The sequence below is a fragment of the Fundulus heteroclitus genome, chromosome 2 (genome assembly GCF_011125445.2).
Source record: "Fundulus heteroclitus isolate FHET01 chromosome 2, MU-UCD_Fhet_4.1, whole genome shotgun sequence".
Taxonomy (NCBI): Eukaryota; Metazoa; Chordata; class Actinopteri; order Cyprinodontiformes; family Fundulidae; genus Fundulus; species Fundulus heteroclitus.
In genome coordinates this window covers 16,638,477-16,656,578 of record NC_046362.1, presented here as the reverse complement: position 1 = coordinate 16,656,578, position 18,102 = coordinate 16,638,477, and the positions used below count along the sequence as shown (strand labels likewise).

Sequence of the window (18,102 nt, the reverse complement as noted above, 5' to 3'; positions counted from 1 at the left end):
AACCTTCAGCTTATTTCCCCATTGCTGCTGGATGTGGCCTTTGAAAAATCTTTATGCAAATAAGTTTCCTGTGAAAAAAGTGCAGCTCTGATGGCAGCAAACACATCCTAAAGTATCAAGTTTAGGACTTTCAATTTAACTTTTCACAGCAAGAGCACTGAATTTCTCTGAATGTGCCCACGTGAACTCATGTTTTACACCGAAAGCTCCTCCTGTCAGTTATGGAGAACCACAGAGTCAGAGCAACACATGGCAAGAGTGAGACTCACACACACAGCAGGAGTTTTGATAAACACTGGGAGGTGTTTCTCCTACATGTTTGATTTTGCCGTTATTTGCATTTTGATATCTGCACACCGAAATGCTTCTGCCATTCCCCGACAGCCCTAAAATTTGTATTCATGTTTCCTTATTAGGAAAAGGAGGTCATATTAAACCTTTACTTTAATATGCCCAAACTGGCCGATGAATCTGGATTAAAAGGTAAAATGTCTCAAAAAACCCATTGAGAGAGAGAAAATCTTCAAAAAAAAAATATCTGATTTGTCTTTCTTTCCATGCAGATGAAAGCAGTTTTCCTAAGTTTTCATAAAATGTTTTTTTTCCACAGCTTTATGCATGAACTCGCCTTCAGTACTCAATATCTTTCCCGTCATTTTAGTCGTAGCTCTGAAAATAATGATTTATACACATCTCGTTTAGTGTAATTGGTGTAATAAAATGTTTAAAAAGTAATGAAAAGGTTTTTTTAAATGTTCAATAGCTTTAATAAATTCAATTAACTGGACAAGGGTTGATCCATTTTAAATAAATATATACAACGAGAGCAAATGTACAGCATAAGTAGCAAAGTAGTGTTACATAGGTGAAATTGGGTAAACATCTTCATTAGTTGGTTTATCATTTCCTCTTGTTCTCGGGGAAGAGCCATTTCCATTTGTCATTCTGCAAAAGACAAGTAATGACATATCAATATTAGGAATTAAAGTAAAAAAGTAAAGTAGTAAAAAAAAAAACTTCAATAAAGGTTTTTTCACAAACCTTTATCCCCCAGGATCCGTTGTTGCATTTGCGTTTGGTCTCCTCCACGATCTCGTACGTGTTGCTGCTGGCTTTGGGCTTGGCAGGCTCCTTGTGGTTGGGGAGGATCTCGTATGTGCCGTCGTTATCGATGTCAGGCGTCTCGATGGAGACCTCGGCGTACAGGGAGTCACTGAGCTGCTCTGTGGATGACGCGTGTTCAGAGGGCGTTGGGCTATATCCGCCGGCCAGGTGATACACCGAGTGGTCGCTCAGGCCGTCCAGGCTGTGGCTGCTGTTCGACTGCGAGATGCCGCCGGAGGCCTGCCTGACCGGCCTCGGGGAAAGCCTCGGCGGCGTGTCGGGAGGCACGCTCAGTCTGTAACTCTGCTCGCCGTCCGTGCTGCTGTCCAGCAGAGGCAGGGACATGCTCTTGCCGTCAAGCACGCCGAGCTCAGAGTAGACAGATTCAGGGTCTGATGGAGGACTGCTCCTGCCATTGTTCTGCTCCTTGATATTCGGCCTCTCTGCTTTGCCGTGATTAGCGCCTGGGGACTTGTCTTTGGAGGTGTGGTGGGTTCTAGATGCATCCCTGGGTGTTTGCTTCCTAAGCTGAGCGTACAGAACGCTATCGCTGTCAACGACTGGGGTGCTCTCCACATGCCTGGTCCTCCGTGGCAAAGGTGGCACTTCCTGTTTATGAGGAAAATAAGAAAATTGTTTTATAAGCTGGCCATGACGTATTTCGTTGATATAATGGAAGAAAAAAAATACAACCATGTAACTTTGGAGAGAATAAAATGAAACAGAATTACCATCATACATAACTAGTAAGAGTTCCTCGTATGATGCATAGTTATATATTCATAAATTAAATAAAAAAAAAACTAAAGTTGCTGAGAATGTAAATAAATATACACCCATGTCATGTTTAGGGCAGAAAATATATGACAGAATGTACAATATACAGTCATATAAAAAAAAATAATAACATTGTTGAAAAGATAATGTAATTTGCTAAGTGAGTGACGTTGAATAAAGTAATTACACACAGACAAGTTTTCAGATCTTTCCCTTTGTTAACAATGGTCGCTTCCTGTTTACAGCTAATGAAAACAAGACATTTAAGATTGGAAGATTTCATCAGACCAATAAAAAAAACACTTAATGCAGAGATTTAAGTCTCATCAGAAAGCATTTTCCTAATTTATTGAACATGAATGTTTTTATCTATATTATTTTTCATTTTTCGACTCACCTCTTGAGGTCGGATGCTCCTTGGGGCCCGCACTGGATGTGGCTCTGTGACTGAGTTAATCTGGTGTCTATTTGCTTTCTTCGCTGCTCTGAGAGGAGCTTCGGGTTTGGGGCTGACATGGATGGTATCATAGAGGTCCTCATTGACATCCTGCAAAACCGACACCACAAGTTAGGCCATTAATCCCATCAAGTCCTCTTCAGGAAATACAAATTTGAAAATGAGTCAACTCTTACCCCAAAGCATGGAGAAGTCAGATACTCTCCAAAGGGCTCGACGGGTTTTGTTTTATAGTGCTCTATTAGATCCAGCATAGTGTTGTGTCCCTCTGTGTCTCCGCAGACTATAAACTTTCCCGTCTCGCTTTGGCTTATCACAAAGTGCCGACACCGATCTCTGCCTCTGCAAAAGGAGAAACAGGTTAATTTTAGCAAGCTGTTGCTATTATGATTTACGGTATGCCAAATTCATTCAAATTTGCATGGTACTTATTTTTATTTGTTGACATTCTACAAAGTTGTATTCATTTGTGAGGGAATAGTATTTTTTTTAATGAAAACTCCGTTTAAAATATAAAAAAAATATATATAAAAAAAATATAGCAGCTTCTTTGGAGTAAACTAGTACTCACTTGTAGGACAGAATATATCCAATAGCTTTATCACTGAGCCGGATCAGGAAACAGCCAAGGTCCTTTTCTCTGAGTATGTCCTCAGCATCCCTGTAGACAAGCCAAAAACAACGTGAAATTTAAACATAATTTCAAACCTATTCGTAACTTGTTAAAAAAAAAGAAAAAAAATCAGGCATAAAGGAAAGCACTTTTGAATAAATTCCACTTTGGAAGTAACTCTGTCTTAAAGGAAAACCCCATTTCGCAACATGCCCTTTTGATATAGACGCTGGCTGTATTTTGCTAACTGTCCCACATGCTTTTTTTTTTTTTTTTTACGTAGGAGTGTGGTGTCTGTTAGAGGAAAGGGCAGAAGATGAGCGTGGGTTGTCCTGAAAAGTGGACACTTTCCATCAGAGATAACGTGCCTGCGGCTTGCGTGGACATAACCGCTTCTCTCAAGCGACAATCTATCTTTTTTTTCACAATAAAACATCTTTTCAAAGAAATACAGACTAGATCTGCTTCTTTGTTTTTGTTTAAATATATGCAAAAAAAAAAAAATAAGAGCTCAATAGAAATAATTTAGAAAATACCTTAATTTCACATAACACATGAGGGTAAAAATGTGCATATTTTCGGTGAATACTTACTTTCTGCTGATGAAGCCCAGGAACCAGCTGGGGAAGAGGCCGTTGTTGACAATAAGAGGCAGCTGAGTGTCTATGAACCACTTGGAGGCCAAGTCCCTGAGCCTCCCCTCCCCGGCTTCAGCAGTGGGATCCACGGCCGGCTCCCTTTGCTCCATCCTCACCCTGTCCTGATCAAAACAACACGAGCGTCTGGTGAACACAAGCGGCATTTATGCCCCACAGCCCAGAGTGAGTCGATCTTTTAACAGTCTAATTTGCTTATTTTCCAGGAGGCGTCACTCAAACCCTGGGGCCAGTACAGTGTTCTTGTTGTATTTCTTTTTTTAGTTTTGTTTTTTTAAAATATGGCAATGCAGGAGAGTGGGGGGGAAAAAAAAGTCCTGTCCATTCCAGCATAAAATTTGTTTACTGTTTAAATATAGGACTTCTTCAGCTTAGCATACCCAAAAATAACCATCCAAAATTAAAAAAAGACTAACCTCTGCTACCTTTTTGCTACAGTGACGGAAAACAAACTTTCCATGATTTGCAAGTAATAAAATACTCTTTTAAGCTGCCAATGACTCTTACCTTGAAGCAAAACTTCACTCGTGTCCTAAAGCAGGGGGACTTGGTGTGATTCTCCTCCCTTGGTCTTGAATGTGAAAAGTAGTCGATATTATCCAATCTGGCTTTTGGTTGTTGTCGGCACAACGGGCAGCAGCGCCTTTCGATCCCTGAAGAAGATCATTAAAATGTAACTGTAAAGCTCACGCTGTCCCAGTAAAGTCGTCCTCAGTGGAGGGGGGGGGTTACGTACCTCTCCTTGTGATTAGCAGAGTGTGATTTGAGCCCGGTGTCATTGCAGCAAACATTAAAATTCTCCTCTAGGCTTCTGAACCTCTGTAATCTCCAACTGAAAATGGTTTGATTGTGACCCCCCACAGAGAGATATAGACAGATGACATTTACAATTACACACATTTTTCCACCGGTCTGGAAAGCAGAGGTATACTCGGCAACGGCGCTGCGGTCATTTGCATAACAAAGAGAGCTGAGGGTTGTTGAACAAAGCGAGAGCTTCCTGAAGAGAAAACGGAAAGCAAGGTGTACAGGAACAGCGGTTTGTGAGCAAACGCATGCATCGGCTTGCGAGGGGGAGAAGTTGTACCCACGGAGCGTCTGATTACCGTAGTGACGGGAGAGAAGTTGCGTCAGCACTTCATCTTCTGCTTGTTGTTTTTCTTTTTTTTTTCTCACTCGGGGTGATTCAGACAACAGTTTCTAAGACGGGACTAAAGAGATGGAAGAGTGGAAATATTTGGGAAGATGTGATGTATTCTCCGTGGGGCTTAATAAGCTTCTGAAAAGATGAGACATTTCCCTGGGCTGCTATTGAGGTTCTCATAAATAATAAAAGAAGAATAACTCAGAGTCATTCCCCCCATTGCTCAGATTGTTGTCATGAATCATTTAGGTTTAGCTCTGTAAGGAACAGTAGGAAGTCCCAGTGGGGGAGAGCCAACAAGCAGAAATACTCAGTGTCATGGAGGGGGGGAAAAAAAACACATTTTCACATTGCCCCCTATAATGGTAACATAACTACAACAAATTTACTCACCGAGCAGGGAAAATAAGTATCGAACACGTCAACAGTTTTCTGAATATATTTCTAAAGGCGGTATTGATGTGAATTCAGAAAGATGTTGATGATCACCTGAGTAGTTGACGCATAAAAACAAAAAGCTGAAAAAAAGTAGTCCATGAATGGAGCTATGTGTAAGAAACTAAAATGTAAGAACTACTTTCGTGATGGATTCCTTAAAGATTTCTCTTGGAGAAACAACAGTGCGGTTAAAAAAAAAAAAAAAAAAAAACTATTGCCTTACCCTTCACAGATTTCTTCTGTCTTTTCTCTTTTGTCAAACAAAAAACTTTCAGACAATCAAAGAAATTTGAATATCAAAGATTAAGTAAACGCAAAATGCAATTTTCAAATGATGATGTCATTTAACGGACAAACCGCTATCCAAACCGACCAGGCCCATTTCAAAATAGCTAAATGACGAATTAATTTATGAGTGAAACAGTTTTTGAAAAGATGAGTTCAGTTTAAACAATACCACCCAGGCCTAATGACTGTCAGACCTGTACAAGTAAGAAATCCCCCAAACGGAATCTGTCTGACAAGACTTACAGATTTCAGAGATTAAAACTTTGTGCGCTGATCTAAACGATTCAAGAAGAGGTGAGAAATAAAGCCAGTGACTATGTAGACAGGATCTCAAAGCCATGTCTAGGGCTTTGAGACTCCAGGAAACCACAGTGAGTGTTATTTCTTCACAGATGGAGAAAGCCTGGAACGCTGGGAACATTTCTAGGATTGGTCGGCCTACTGAAATTACGCGAAGAGCACATAGAGGACTTATCCAGAAAGTCACAAAAGAGCTCCAAACAACATCTAGTACTTGCTGGTCTCACTTTACGGGGCCTAGTCACTTTACGTATTCCTACGCCAGTAACTCACTGTGATTGCATAAAGTTTTTCTAATTAAGTTATCGCACCCTGTTGGCCTTTTTATATTTTATTTATGTGTTTCACGCTTTGTTTTTGCTCTATTTGTTAGTGTATGTGTATATACCATGTAATATAATATAAGCGCGTAATATACCACATTTACCATAACCAGACCACGTGAGCGGAGGAACGATAATGCACATGCATGCGATGAGTAAACGAGAAGAGGCGACGGAGCCGAGCGAGTCAGCATCGCCCAGCGGAGGTGCGAAAGGAAACGCTAACGCCGTTACCTCGCAGTAAATATGCCCAGCTGTCGCTTTACTCCAAGGCATTGCAGGACGGTCTACTGGCTCTTACAGTAGCTGCATCAGGTGTCGCCATCTTGCTTTCGGCTCTGCGGTACTGTCATCAGATGTCACAACGTTTAGGTCTGCTGATCGCGCCCGGTGCAGAAATTCTTGTCAGGCTCAAAAAAGGCAAAGTGAATACTATCAGGACGAATTATTGCCGTATATCGTTTTATTTGAAGATGAACGCATGTTTTTATGTGTTTTCTTTTGATGCTCAATATATGTGTCTAGGCCCCTTTAAGGTCAGTGTTCATGGTTCAACAATGAGAATAAAATGGGGATTCATGTAAGAGCTCCAAGGCCCAAATAACAAAAAAATGTAAATAAATAATAATTTAAGCATTTCTTATAAAAACATTTTTACAATCCCAAATACTTTCAGGAAAATGTTTTATGGACTGATGTGGCAAGAACAGAACAATTCTTTTTATCCCCATTTTATCTTTTTTTTTTTCATTGTTTGTTCGTTTAAAAAGGAAAAAAATAAGAGAACGTTTTTTTTTTCTACATCTGGTGTTGAATCAAGAGCATTTCAGAAAAAGAACATCATACTAAATCAGACACGATGTTGTTTAAGCGATGGTCTGATGGTTCCTTTGATGATTCACAACTTGGGTGACTCGCTGTAATTGATGGAACTAGGAGTTCTGGTCTCTAGCAGGTCCATAGCACTCCAGCAAGGTTACCTCTGAATGGTGTTGGGGGGGGTTAGAGTGGCTTAATCAAAGTCCAGAATCAAATCCAATCTGGCTGCTGTGGGATGACCTTAAGCAGGCCGTTCATGATTGAAATCTCCAGTGTGGCTGCAGTGAAGCAATTCTGTGAAGAAAAGTGAGTCAGAGTTCATTCCCGGTGATGTTGAACGCTCGACAGCTATTGCAAACACTTTCGATGGCAGTTATCAGGCTTAGGAAGCAATTACTTTTTCACATAAGACTAGGTTGATAGTACTGGTTTTCCCCTGAGTCAATGAACTCATGATCTTATTAAGTTTTGAAACTACATATGGTATTTAACTAAGTTATCTTGCCTGATACTGAAATCGTGCGATGATCAGTAACACGTAAATGTTTAAAAAAAGTTAAAAATAGAACTCTATGAAGAGGGGAAATATTTTTTTTCCACAGCATCTTATTTTCATGCAGCGATTTTTGACTAATTTCACACACAAACTCATTAGACTTTGAATGTTCTGGGGACCTCTTCTGTGCACGCTTGCCGTTCTGACTTTTTAAAGATTTTCAGCTGGATTCATGCCGTCGATTAACCGAGCCATCGATGACATGAACTGTGAGCGACGGTGTCGTGATTTTTTTCGGACGAGTCGCCGTGCCATTCCTCCTCCAAACATCTCCAAGAGATAAACTCGGATCTCTTCTAACCAGATTCTATCCTTGCAGCATTTAACTGACTCCTACAAATGTTTTCATGGACGAACAACAAGTTGTGATTATTTCCTCGACTCCTTTTTTCACAAACCGGTTGTTCCTCAAAAGGTTTCTAACGGGGGAGTACAGAGAAATCCTGCAACGAGCAGCTGCCTGTGGTCGGTTTATGGTAAGGCCGTTATTTCACTTCTGGATTTTGGCCTTGACTGCGCTCGCTCGAACATTCAGACGCGTAAAAATCAATGCCACTAGAGCGTTTTGCAACACAGATATGAATGTCTTAAGGTTGTTGAGCAACACCCTGCAAATAAGAACCCATTTTGTAGGCCATCCTTTAAGATTAAACCAGGTTTTATTAATTGGCAATGATGTGAAGCAGGATTATTTTTTAAAATACTGAAAGATTTTATTCTGATTTTGTTTTCTTTACCTCTATACGCCTTGTTTTCTTTGTGTGCACAGCCGCTCGGACTGAATCTATTTTATCGCCTTGCAGTTTTGACTCCTATAAATTACACGTGACGAATAAGCATCGAGCCCGACAACTGTACCTTACGTTCCACGTATGACTAACAAGTGCTACAGTAACGCACAACGCAGCCTACAATTTCAACCCATCTCGGCAGCGCGGCCTTGTCTGTTTTTGCCGCACTTTGTGATTCATAGCGCGCTCCTCTGGGGGAGATGTGAGGTTTGAGGTCAAATCTTATCGCCGAATCCATCTCTGTAAAGAATCCTGCTCACCAAACGTTCCCATGCAGATGATGTGTGAAAACCTGCTTCAACTGATGAGAAAAAGGGAGCGTAAGAGGTTCCTAAAAATAAAACCAAGGCTCCTGAAGCTGATATTTTGGTTCCAGTGCCTTGATGAAAGCCCACCTCTTGAGGAAGGGGGGGGGGGGGGGGGTACTTGAAAGGTCACAATTTGACGCCCATAAAATGTCACTGCAACCGAACCACATGTCGTCTGTGTCTGCTTTCCAAGTCTCGAGGTAAAACCGGCCTCCTTCTGAACTCTTTAAGCTTTCTTTAGCAAGTAGACTATAAATCTTACCGGAATATAGTTGGGGGACAGTTACACTGGTTGTTTGGGGTTTTTCACTGTACTCAGGCTCTATCTCAAAATGTGAAAAACAACAGGTGTATTCCCCCAGCTTAAAACCAGTCACCTACTGTTTACTCACTGTCCCGGGGGCCCACACACACACACACACACACACACACACACACACACACACACACACACACACACCCTGGTGTAACAGGTTTGTCATCGTTAATCATCTGGGTTACTTCGACGTGTTTTGTTTTCACCTTTCGGAGTCGGCTCAACAATTGTTCCGGCAGCTCAGACTCTCGTTCTTCTCTTCTTATGAGTCACGCTGCGAAATACATACATTAAGTGCCTGCCCACATCAGAGATTACAGCTTCGATATGCATAAATCAAGTCCAACGCAGCTTTAATCATCGATCGATTTAAGGTTTTTACAAAAAGGAGTGGGAGGGTGAAAACAATACTCCTGAGGCTCTGTTGTTCGGCATGTAGGCGATTTCTGAGATGATATTTGCATTTTTTTATTTTATACGTGTATATATTATGTTTTGCTTTTACAGCTGTACTTTCTTGCCTACATCGAATGGAATGACAGCGCAGCAGTGTGGGACAAAGGGAAAGATGACGTGCAGAAAGTATATCCACGTTGGCAAACATCCTAACCTTTAAACCAGAACATTCATTAATATCTTTCATTTATTTATGCATTTATATATTGCTTTGAATTAGTGTTTTTTATTTATCAATAGCAAAATATTTTAGGACTAGAATACATAACATACCTGCAATCATGCAAAGAAAATAAAAGAAAACAAAAAATAACCCAACAAAAAACAAAATATATCTCTTTTAACCTACTTTTGCCATCAGCTATTCATTGTTACCTGCGTTGTTTTTATACTAGATCCAGCTCCCACAGAGCCCGTTACCAAGTCAATTTGTTAATCTCCTTCTCTATATGAATTTATACAAGATAACTCACCTGTATTTTACGCTGTTTAAACATACCTTTAGATCAGAGGCGGGTTTTATGAAAAACAATATTTACATAAGATTAACCTGATATAAACTAGCAGTCAAAAGCAATAATGTGCAGCTAATCAGTATTATAATAATTCATTCATCTGACACCATTGCAAGTGCTTGAATAAAAAAAATTAAAATACTGGTGAATGTTCCGAAGAAAAGTATTAGATACATTTAGGATACAATCATGACTTGTATCCAAAGCATATGCCGTACAGTACGTGGCCTTACCTTTCAGCAGGGTGACATTTCTCTTCCTTATCTCTTCTATTTTGTGTAATAATCATAACATGTGAACCACATTAAAATTATCAGATATAAAGACCTAAAATCTGAAGTTCTGGGTGTCAACAATTATCTATTATACATGAGTTTTGCTTTTTTGAATTGCATTATTTAAACATAATACATTATGAATGATATTTTGAGATACTGAGGTGTACACAGTGTTGAAAGATGAGGACGTGTTGGGTCCTTGTAACTTTTAAATGTGTGCCTGCTTGAAAACAGCTCAATGCAATGATTGAGTAGCAGGACTCTGTAGAGCAGGGGAGTCAAACTAATTGCTGTATTGGGCCACTTTGGCATCATAAAGTTGTTAAAAGGCCGATTTTAAAATTCCTTTTCAGTTCACATAGAAATATATATAAAAAATGCACAGTAAAATAAAAGTAGCACCCTTAGGCCAAATTTTTATCAGCAAAAAAAAAAGTTGATATTTGGGTGAGTTATACCTTAAACTCATCATTCTGCATAACTTTTTCTCCTTTTTGACATCTCTACTTTGTTTTAATGTGAAAAACTGACATCTGGTGGGTGTTATACAGTTAAAAAAATTAACAATCGCTACAGGAGGCACAGTTTTAGTCACTTTATACATTTCAAAGATTAGATGCCTCCACGTTATGACACAATATGCCTTTTTTTTTTTTTGGCTCTTGAGGGCCGGATAAATTGCCTTGACGGATCGGATTTGGCCCACTGGCCTTGAATTTGACACGTGCTGTAGAGCATCACTGAATGGCGAGGACATCATTCAGCCATTTGATCCGGGTGTGTTGGACCAGGAATGCATGTAAAAGTTGCAGGACGTCAACCCGTGGTGACTGGAGCTTAAGACCTTGTTTACAAGTTGAGGCAATCAAATGTGTACCACTGGGAAAATAGAAAAGCTGGTGCTCAAAATTCCCACATCAGAGATGAGAGAGTAGACTACTGACTCATTTTGGTACTGGTCATATAGGTATACCTAATACAAAAAACAACAACAACAACAGAAACAATAAATAAATGAATATATGAGGCATTGTGGCTGCAATAAAAGACAATTTCAGAAATTTCCTGGCTAAGAAAAAAGCTTTGATTATTGCAAGGCAAGCTCAAAGCATTGATTATTTTATCCGAGCTCCTACAGACTAATCCTGACGTGTTCAAATAAAAACATTTATATGTCACGTCTTAATCCGGTGGACAGCGTGTCTCAGCAGCACAAACTGCGCGGATTTACCATCTGCCGCCGATCTGTCGCTCCATTTCCCTCATCTTGTCAAACAGCACCCCCTTGTGGCGCCCCGTGGGTAGCACACACCTCCAGCGAATGCCCCCTTGCGCAGACGCGTCAGTTTTTGGCTCACAAAAAAACTACATTTCCCAGCGCGCCCGTGTCCGTGTGGAAGGCAGTCATGCGGACGGACCAAGGAGTTGCCATCCGCGGGGCTGCAAGAATAACAACCTCCGGGGGGAAAAGATGCACGAAGATGAGGACGGCAGCGGGGAGAGCTCCTGCGCAGCGTCGCGGCTGACCTCCGTCAAGTCTCTGGATGTGGCCGACGCGGAGGGAGCGAAGGAGCAGGCCTCCAAGCTGTGCGGCTACTTGAACAAACTCTCCGGCAAGGGGCCTCTCAGGGGCTACAAGCTGCGCTGGTTCGTGTACGACCAGAGGAAATGTTACTTGTATTACTTCAAGACGCCCCAAGATGCCCTGCCTCTCGGACACATCGATATAGGCGATGCGTGCTTCATGTACGACGTGGAGGGGGAAGAGGGCCAGTTCGAGGTCCGCACAGCTGGGAAGGAGTTTCTCTTAAAGGTAGAACTTACCAGAAATCAAGCTTGTTGCTTTTTTTTTTTTTCCTACTTTTTTTTTTGTTTTGGGGTGTGTGTGGGGGTATGTGTTGCTGCCTTTTTGTTTCAGACACACCCTTTCTAGTGGAGTTTTCGTTTTAAGTTTTGAACATCCGTCGGAATGTTCCGGGTGGCAGATTTTTTTTTAATTCTTTCTTTATTTCTAGAGAAGTTGGGTTTTATTATTAACCCTCCGACAGGCCGAAACTCCCACCAGCTGACCGCGTTTGTTCAGAGCCGACCAAAGGTTGAATGAGGCCCTGAGCAGAAATTCATTTTATTGTCCGTCCATTATAATTTTTTTTTTTTTACGTTCAACATTGGCCACATTTATAGTTATCCAGGAAGAAAACGACACATTAAGTGTATGACAGGAAGTCTTTTGCTTGGCATTTACATCAACCTCATTTTAAGTTATTAAAAGAATAGTTGAGATTAAGCATGTTGGGGAACACATCTGGAAAAGCATTTCTAGACCTTTCAGATGATTAGATCTAGTAGTGGGCAATATGGACTTAAAGCATTATACACGCATTTTGTGGTACTATTGTGATACTAGTAGAAGTGATGATACAAGATTACTCACAACTTGTTTGCAGTTTGTTTTTTTTAAGTAACTGTATGGTTGTGACAGTGTGAACCCCATAAACGCATCACCCAACTGCACACGGTACCTGCATTTAATCATATTTTTGAATATATTGATATTGACATTTGCCCATGCAGGATCGCAAATAAACTGGAGCAGCATTTTAAAAGATGAAACTCAGGAATCATTTATGGCCTTTGGATTGTGTTGGGGAAAAAAAAGTGATTTTTGTTTTACATACCGTCAAGAAATCTAAACATTCAGCGTATTATAAACCTGGTTGGCCGCCGGGCTCAGCGCCGTTTGTTTATTTTAAATGCCTGGATGTTTCAGAGCAGCATAAAATGGTCAGTAAAGTATCTTGACGCACACCTCTGTGTCCGGTAGCTTGCCAGCTGTGACATTAAACCAAACGTCACTTTAACAGGAGCGACCAGGACCATATAGCAACAGGTGGGGGAGGGGCAGACCGGCGTTACTCCCTACTACCTGAGGAAACGCAGATCAAGCCTACGCTGTTTTTTTGGCATCTCGTCTCATTTGACTTTAAGCTGTAGACGTGGTTCTGACAGAAATGTTTTGTAGTTTTAAAAGTGTAGCTTTAAAAAAAAAAAACAAAGCTAAATATTTTCATTTTAGATACATGTTTTCTTTACTTGCTATAGTACGTCTCTAGAGCTCACCAGAACTGAAAAACATAAGGTGCTTAACACAAAGTGAAAATGACGATTTCCTCCTTTTGTTCTTTTGAGATTTCAGGATCTGGGAACTTTTTTTTTTTCCTTCATCTGATGTTGGCAAAGTTGTGTATGGTTTGTCCTAACCTCTACAAATAATATAAAGAGAAAAGTACGTAAATATGAAAAAACTAGTAATATTAAAGTGTTTCTAGAATGAGAAGCCTAGTGAGTAAGAAGGTATTTAAACAAAACCACGGATGATTTAAACGACTCTAAATCAAGACTCTGTTACTACTTGTTCAAGGCCACAAGTTTCCTTTACACCTTGGGCCGGCCCCGCCTTTTTTTTTTTTTTGGCCTTAGGTTTGTGATTTTGCTTTAAATGTGAGCTCACTGCTCACAGCATCTCATGTGATGCTGTCTCAGTCCTCTTTGCCCTCATATGACTCTGACTAAGACAGGTGGCTTGGCTCCCGCTGTCTGAAGTTGGAGTCGTTCTCAGCAGATGGTCTGACTGCTTAATACCAAACAGCTTGTCAGGCCAGAGGCTGGAACTGAGACTGAAACCAGCCTCTCGGCTCGGTCATGTGAACGAGCCGAGGAGCGGCCAGCTATTTGGAAACGCACAGCGTTCTAACGCGCTTTCTCACTGCAGGGTGGAGGCGTTATGTTGAAAACTAGATATGGACTGATTGGAGATTCCCATTGCACGATAAGACATGATGTCACAGCTTTCTTTTCTCTGAAAAAGGCCTGTCAAGAGTCGTGGATGGTTAAAATTTAGTTTTATAGTCCTTTCTCTGTTATGGGGTCAGGAAGTGGTCGAGTGACCAGTTTCCTTTACAAATGAAACGTATGCTTACACAGCACTGCCTGTTCTTGGGTTGTTGCTGCACACTTCTGGTCAGCTGGCTAAAAATAGGCTCCTCACACTTTCCCCTTACAGGAAAGACTAAACTTGGGTGTTGAGAAACATTTCCCCTGTCATGTAGTGAAATCTGAGGGAGAGCCAGCCACCACTCCTATTAATGTATCACTGTTTTATGTCATGCAAATGTGTTTATAAACTAAAATATTATTTTATATATATATATATATATATATATATATATATATATATATATATATATATATATATATATATATATATATATATAATATATATATATATATACACACACACACAAAACCTTTTTGTCCCTTTTCAACCAATTTCAGCAATCAAGGGAGAACTGGACTGGATTAATTAAAATATCCATCCTTTCAGCTCAAACCTACAAAGTTGGAAGTCCATCAGCTCCAACCTATTGAATGATTTGGTAAAATATGCCAGGAGTGCATATTTTACCAGTCCCATAGTTGAAAAAAAACAACCCTAAGGTTTTGTTGGACAGTAATAACAGAATAATAATCGCTGCTGTTATTCCTCCTGCAGTAGTATAAACAATATCAGCATCGAACATTCTGGGAAAACCTGTAGCAGAGCGACCCCACTTTTTTCAGGAGAATACATTTTAAGTCTAATTTCTCATAAATTTGCTAGATAGAAATTGCTCTGCTCAAAGCCGTCAGTGGCATTTTCATTATGCCTTCAATTCTAATAATTGAAGGAGTCAATTGGCTTCCAATGTTGGGTTTTAAAATGTTTTTTTTTTTTTTTTAAATTAGATCTTTCTGATGGATCTTTTAGTTTTTGTCTTGTGGTGTTCCTCAAGCTTCTGTTCTGGGCACTATTTCTTTCCAGCTTATATATTTCCACTAGGTTAGATTATAGGGTGCAAAACAAACTTCTGTTACCATCTATGCAGATGACGTCCAGCTATACCATTCTGCCTGAAGCTCCATACATTGCCTAGTTTAATCTATTGCCAAACAGAAATCAGCCAATAGTTGGATTACTGTTATCTCCATATAAAACAGAGACATTAGTCATTGACCCCTGATTACAAAGTCTCAGTGGTTTAAAAAAATTCTCAGCATTTGACTTTGTGAAATTGTGCAATTGTAGATCAACTACGGATTGTGTAAAATCCAGCTGCAGGAATTTTAATTGCCACAAACATAAGATCCCCTGTTGCTTCATTCTCCAGTTAATATTAGGGTGATTTTTTTATTTTTTTATTTATCTAGATTTTTGGGGCCTAGATGGTTAAGCTCCTCAGACCTGTTGAAACCTAACTCTTCTTCACAGACTCTTCCATGCATTAGCTGTTCAGCTAAAGGGGATCGATCTTTCCAGTCAGTAGCTGAAAAGTTATGCAATAAATTTGCTGCTTAGACTATTTAAAAAAACAACTGAAAACACTTAAACTTGAGTCTTCCGTTTGAGCTCTCAATTTATTGTTACTTGGATTTTATTTTATCTATTCTTTTTAATCTATTTGTATTGATTTAACTTTTAGTGTTTTGGTTTCCAACTTTTCATCTTGCTGTATTATTCTGTCTGTTGAGATTCTTTAATAAAAAAAAAATGCAACGTGGCACAACATCAGGTTCTCTGCCAAACCTTTACAAACAGATGACTTAGAGTTACTCCTATCACTTTCTGTTGCTTACAAGAAACACAATGTCTGCAGCAACAGGTGGGGGAGGGAGGACCACGCTGTTGGACTTTGCTTCAAGCAGCTGGCCAAAAGGTTCTCTGAAACGGTTACCGATTCAGAACCACGGAAATGTGCCAAACGCCGGTTTTCCGTTGGTGCCGGGAACTGAACCATGTTTGCTTTTCGTGCCTATTGCAACCTTTTAAAAAAGGGAAGTTTCTATTTATCCCATACATGTGAATAACTGTGGGTGTGTGTGTGTGTGTGTGCGCTTGTTTGCAGGCCCCCAGCAGGCAGGTGATGCACTACTGGCTGCAGGAGTTGCAGCAGAAGCGCTGGGAGTACAGCAACACCAGAGGCAGCGTGAAAAGGGACAGCTGGAGTTCTCCCACGCTGGCCTACCCTCCCACCGGCCTCGTGGGCAAGGAGCACGGTAGGCAGGAGCACACGCGTTCAGCAGCGGTTCCACCGTTACCCAACACGTCTGCTGAAGGTTAACGTTCTCTATTTACACCATTTGACTTCGACCGACTGGACGTTGTTGTCGTTCTTTTTCCTGTTTGCTGCGACTGGCGTTGTGTAGCCTGACCCTGCCGGAGCTGGCCAGACCTAACCTGACCCTAGCCAGATTGATATCGCTCCGCCTAGTTCCGCCTAGCTTCACTCACATCCATCTGGGACCTCTCCCATAGAGAGTGATTTCTCCAACCAATTTTATTGTCCAGCCAATCAGGACGCAGGGCTGGAGTTTCATAGATGTGACGTAGTGGAGAAGCGACCGTGAGACTGATTCAGACAATGGCAGCTCGCATCGAGGAAGCAAGCGTTAACATTGATGCTGCTATTTCTTCCGTGTTGTCAAATCTACCTAATATTGTTTAGTCCTCGATGCGGTCGGCCCTAGATCGACTCCGACTCGCGACGCTTTGTCGCCTGTCTTTTCCTCCTTCTTTCTGTCAGCTCACTGTCAATAAAACACGTGCCACTAGAGCCGCAAATACATTTAAAAAAAAAAAAAAGTTTTTCTTTCCTGCGTCGCTCTCACAGCGTCACGGGTTAGCTTAGGTGTGAGTGGTTGAAATAGCACGTCGATAAAGATGACAGACAAGTGGCTTATCCAATCATATGCAAGGATTTTTGATAAGGCCCAGCCTTCAAAAACGCCATTCCTATGGATCAGTTCCAGATGGATGTGAGTGGAGCTAGGTGGAGCAAAATCCATCTGGCTAGTCCGGAACGGAACGGACAATTGGAGTCGTTCCGTAATTCGGCGTGGAACGATGTAGCGTGGGTCCGTTCGACGATGACGTTCGGAGTAGTCACGGAGAATGTGGAACCGTTCCCATTACTTAACATAAACCACGTAGCGCGGAGGATGTGGAATCTGGGCGTTATTCTCTGACCACCGATCGGTGCCAATCAAGCCCAAGGTCATCTGCCGCTGGTCCCCAGCTAGTGTATCTCTAACTTGGATGGATAGAACCACGACTATCCATCTACAAGTCCTATTGTTTTCATGTGCTCAATTTTCTTGAAGGATCAGTTTTATGTCAGCGTTACGCTGTGTCGTCTAGGGCTGGGCGATAAATCGATTTTAATCGATTAATTTGAATTTACAATTCTTTAAGATTTAATTTTTGGAAAATCTGGATTTTATTTTGCCAATACACTCATTGGGTTTCCATGAAGAGAACATAATGTGATGCTGAATATATGTTTAGGCAAATGTATTGTCAAAATATTGTTAAGTAGAAACTTTTTTTTACCATCATACGAGGTACTTCATTTACTTATTTACTTTTTTTTTTTTAACTTAGTTTGAAGTTCACAAGTGCAGTGAAGCCTGTTCTTAGCTCAATGTGTAATACCACTAGCAGCAAATGTTTTGTCATATTTTCATTGTTTATAGTGGCACGGCTGCCATCTTGTTTTGCATGTTTCACAGCTTGTTTTTAGTTGCACTTTGAATCCAGGTCAACTCCCTGACGAAATGCTTGACATAAAAAGCAAGGTTTTAAAATAATTTCTTTTTGTAAAAAAAAAAAAAAAAAAGGAGGAAAAAAATCGATTAATCGGATTTGGTATGATAAAATCGGAGATTTATTTTTTTTATCCATATCGCCCAGCCCTAGTGTCGGCTATTACTTTGGGTTGTCTCCTGCTTTAGTAGGGATGGGTGACATGGAAGGAAAGTAGACGGTGAAGGATTGGACTGTGTTGGTTATCTTCCAAAAAAACAGAACATGATGCCAGCTTTAAGGCAATTTGTTGTTGTCCACGTTCATCAGTTGCGTTTGTCTCCT

At 40.7% G+C, this 18,102-nt stretch overlaps 2 protein-coding genes and 1 long non-coding RNA gene across 5 annotated transcripts in view; 1 reads left to right on the top strand and 2 right to left on the bottom strand.

The window, feature by feature from the left end:
* Nucleotides 1–743: 743 nt before the first annotated feature.
* On the bottom strand, nucleotides 744–4,753 carry LOC105932347 (SH2 domain-containing protein 7). Its single transcript, XM_021320965.2, has 8 exons — nucleotides 4,344–4,753; nucleotides 4,115–4,260; nucleotides 3,545–3,711; nucleotides 2,910–2,999; nucleotides 2,515–2,680; nucleotides 2,279–2,428; nucleotides 1,042–1,713; nucleotides 744–945 (listed from the first exon to the last, which is right to left on the bottom strand). The coding sequence occupies exons 1-8, from the start codon at nucleotides 4,396–4,398 to the stop codon at nucleotides 901–903; spliced, it is 1,491 nt and encodes a 496-aa protein (XP_021176640.2). The 5' UTR covers nucleotides 4,399–4,753; the 3' UTR covers nucleotides 744–900.
* Nucleotides 3,639–18,102, top strand: part of tbc1d2b (TBC1 domain family, member 2B) — a 29,659-nt gene continuing 15,195 nt past the window's right edge. For 2 of the 3 annotated variants that reach the window (XM_012871466.3, XM_021320963.2), the window contains exons 1-2: nucleotides 11,543–11,952; nucleotides 16,082–16,232. In XM_012871466.3, the coding sequence (XP_012726920.2) occupies nucleotides 11,611–11,952; nucleotides 16,082–16,232 (493 nt within the window). In that variant the 5' untranslated portion in view covers nucleotides 11,543–11,610. Of the gene's footprint in view, nucleotides 3,773–11,542; nucleotides 11,953–16,081; nucleotides 16,233–18,102 lie in introns of those variants that run through there. The other variant, XM_021320964.2, reaches the window with a different exon arrangement.
* On the bottom strand, nucleotides 6,768–8,650 carry LOC110369069. Its single transcript, XR_002428666.2, has 2 exons — nucleotides 8,527–8,650; nucleotides 6,768–7,213 (listed from the first exon to the last, which is right to left on the bottom strand). It is a non-coding gene; the product is annotated as an uncharacterized LOC110369069 (long non-coding RNA).

Coding starts and splice junctions, on each gene's coding strand:
- LOC105932347 (XM_021320965.2), bottom strand. CDS start 4,398: ATGTTTGCTGCAATGACACCGGGCTCAAATCACACTCTGCTAATCACA. Junction 2,681..2,909: donor GGATATATTCTGTCCTACAA/GTGAGTACTAGT, acceptor CTCCTTTTGCAG/AGGCAGAGATCGGTGTCGGC. Junction 2,429..2,514: donor TGACTTCTCCATGCTTTGGG/GTAAGAGTTGAC, acceptor TCGGTTTTGCAG/GATGTCAATGAGGACCTCTA.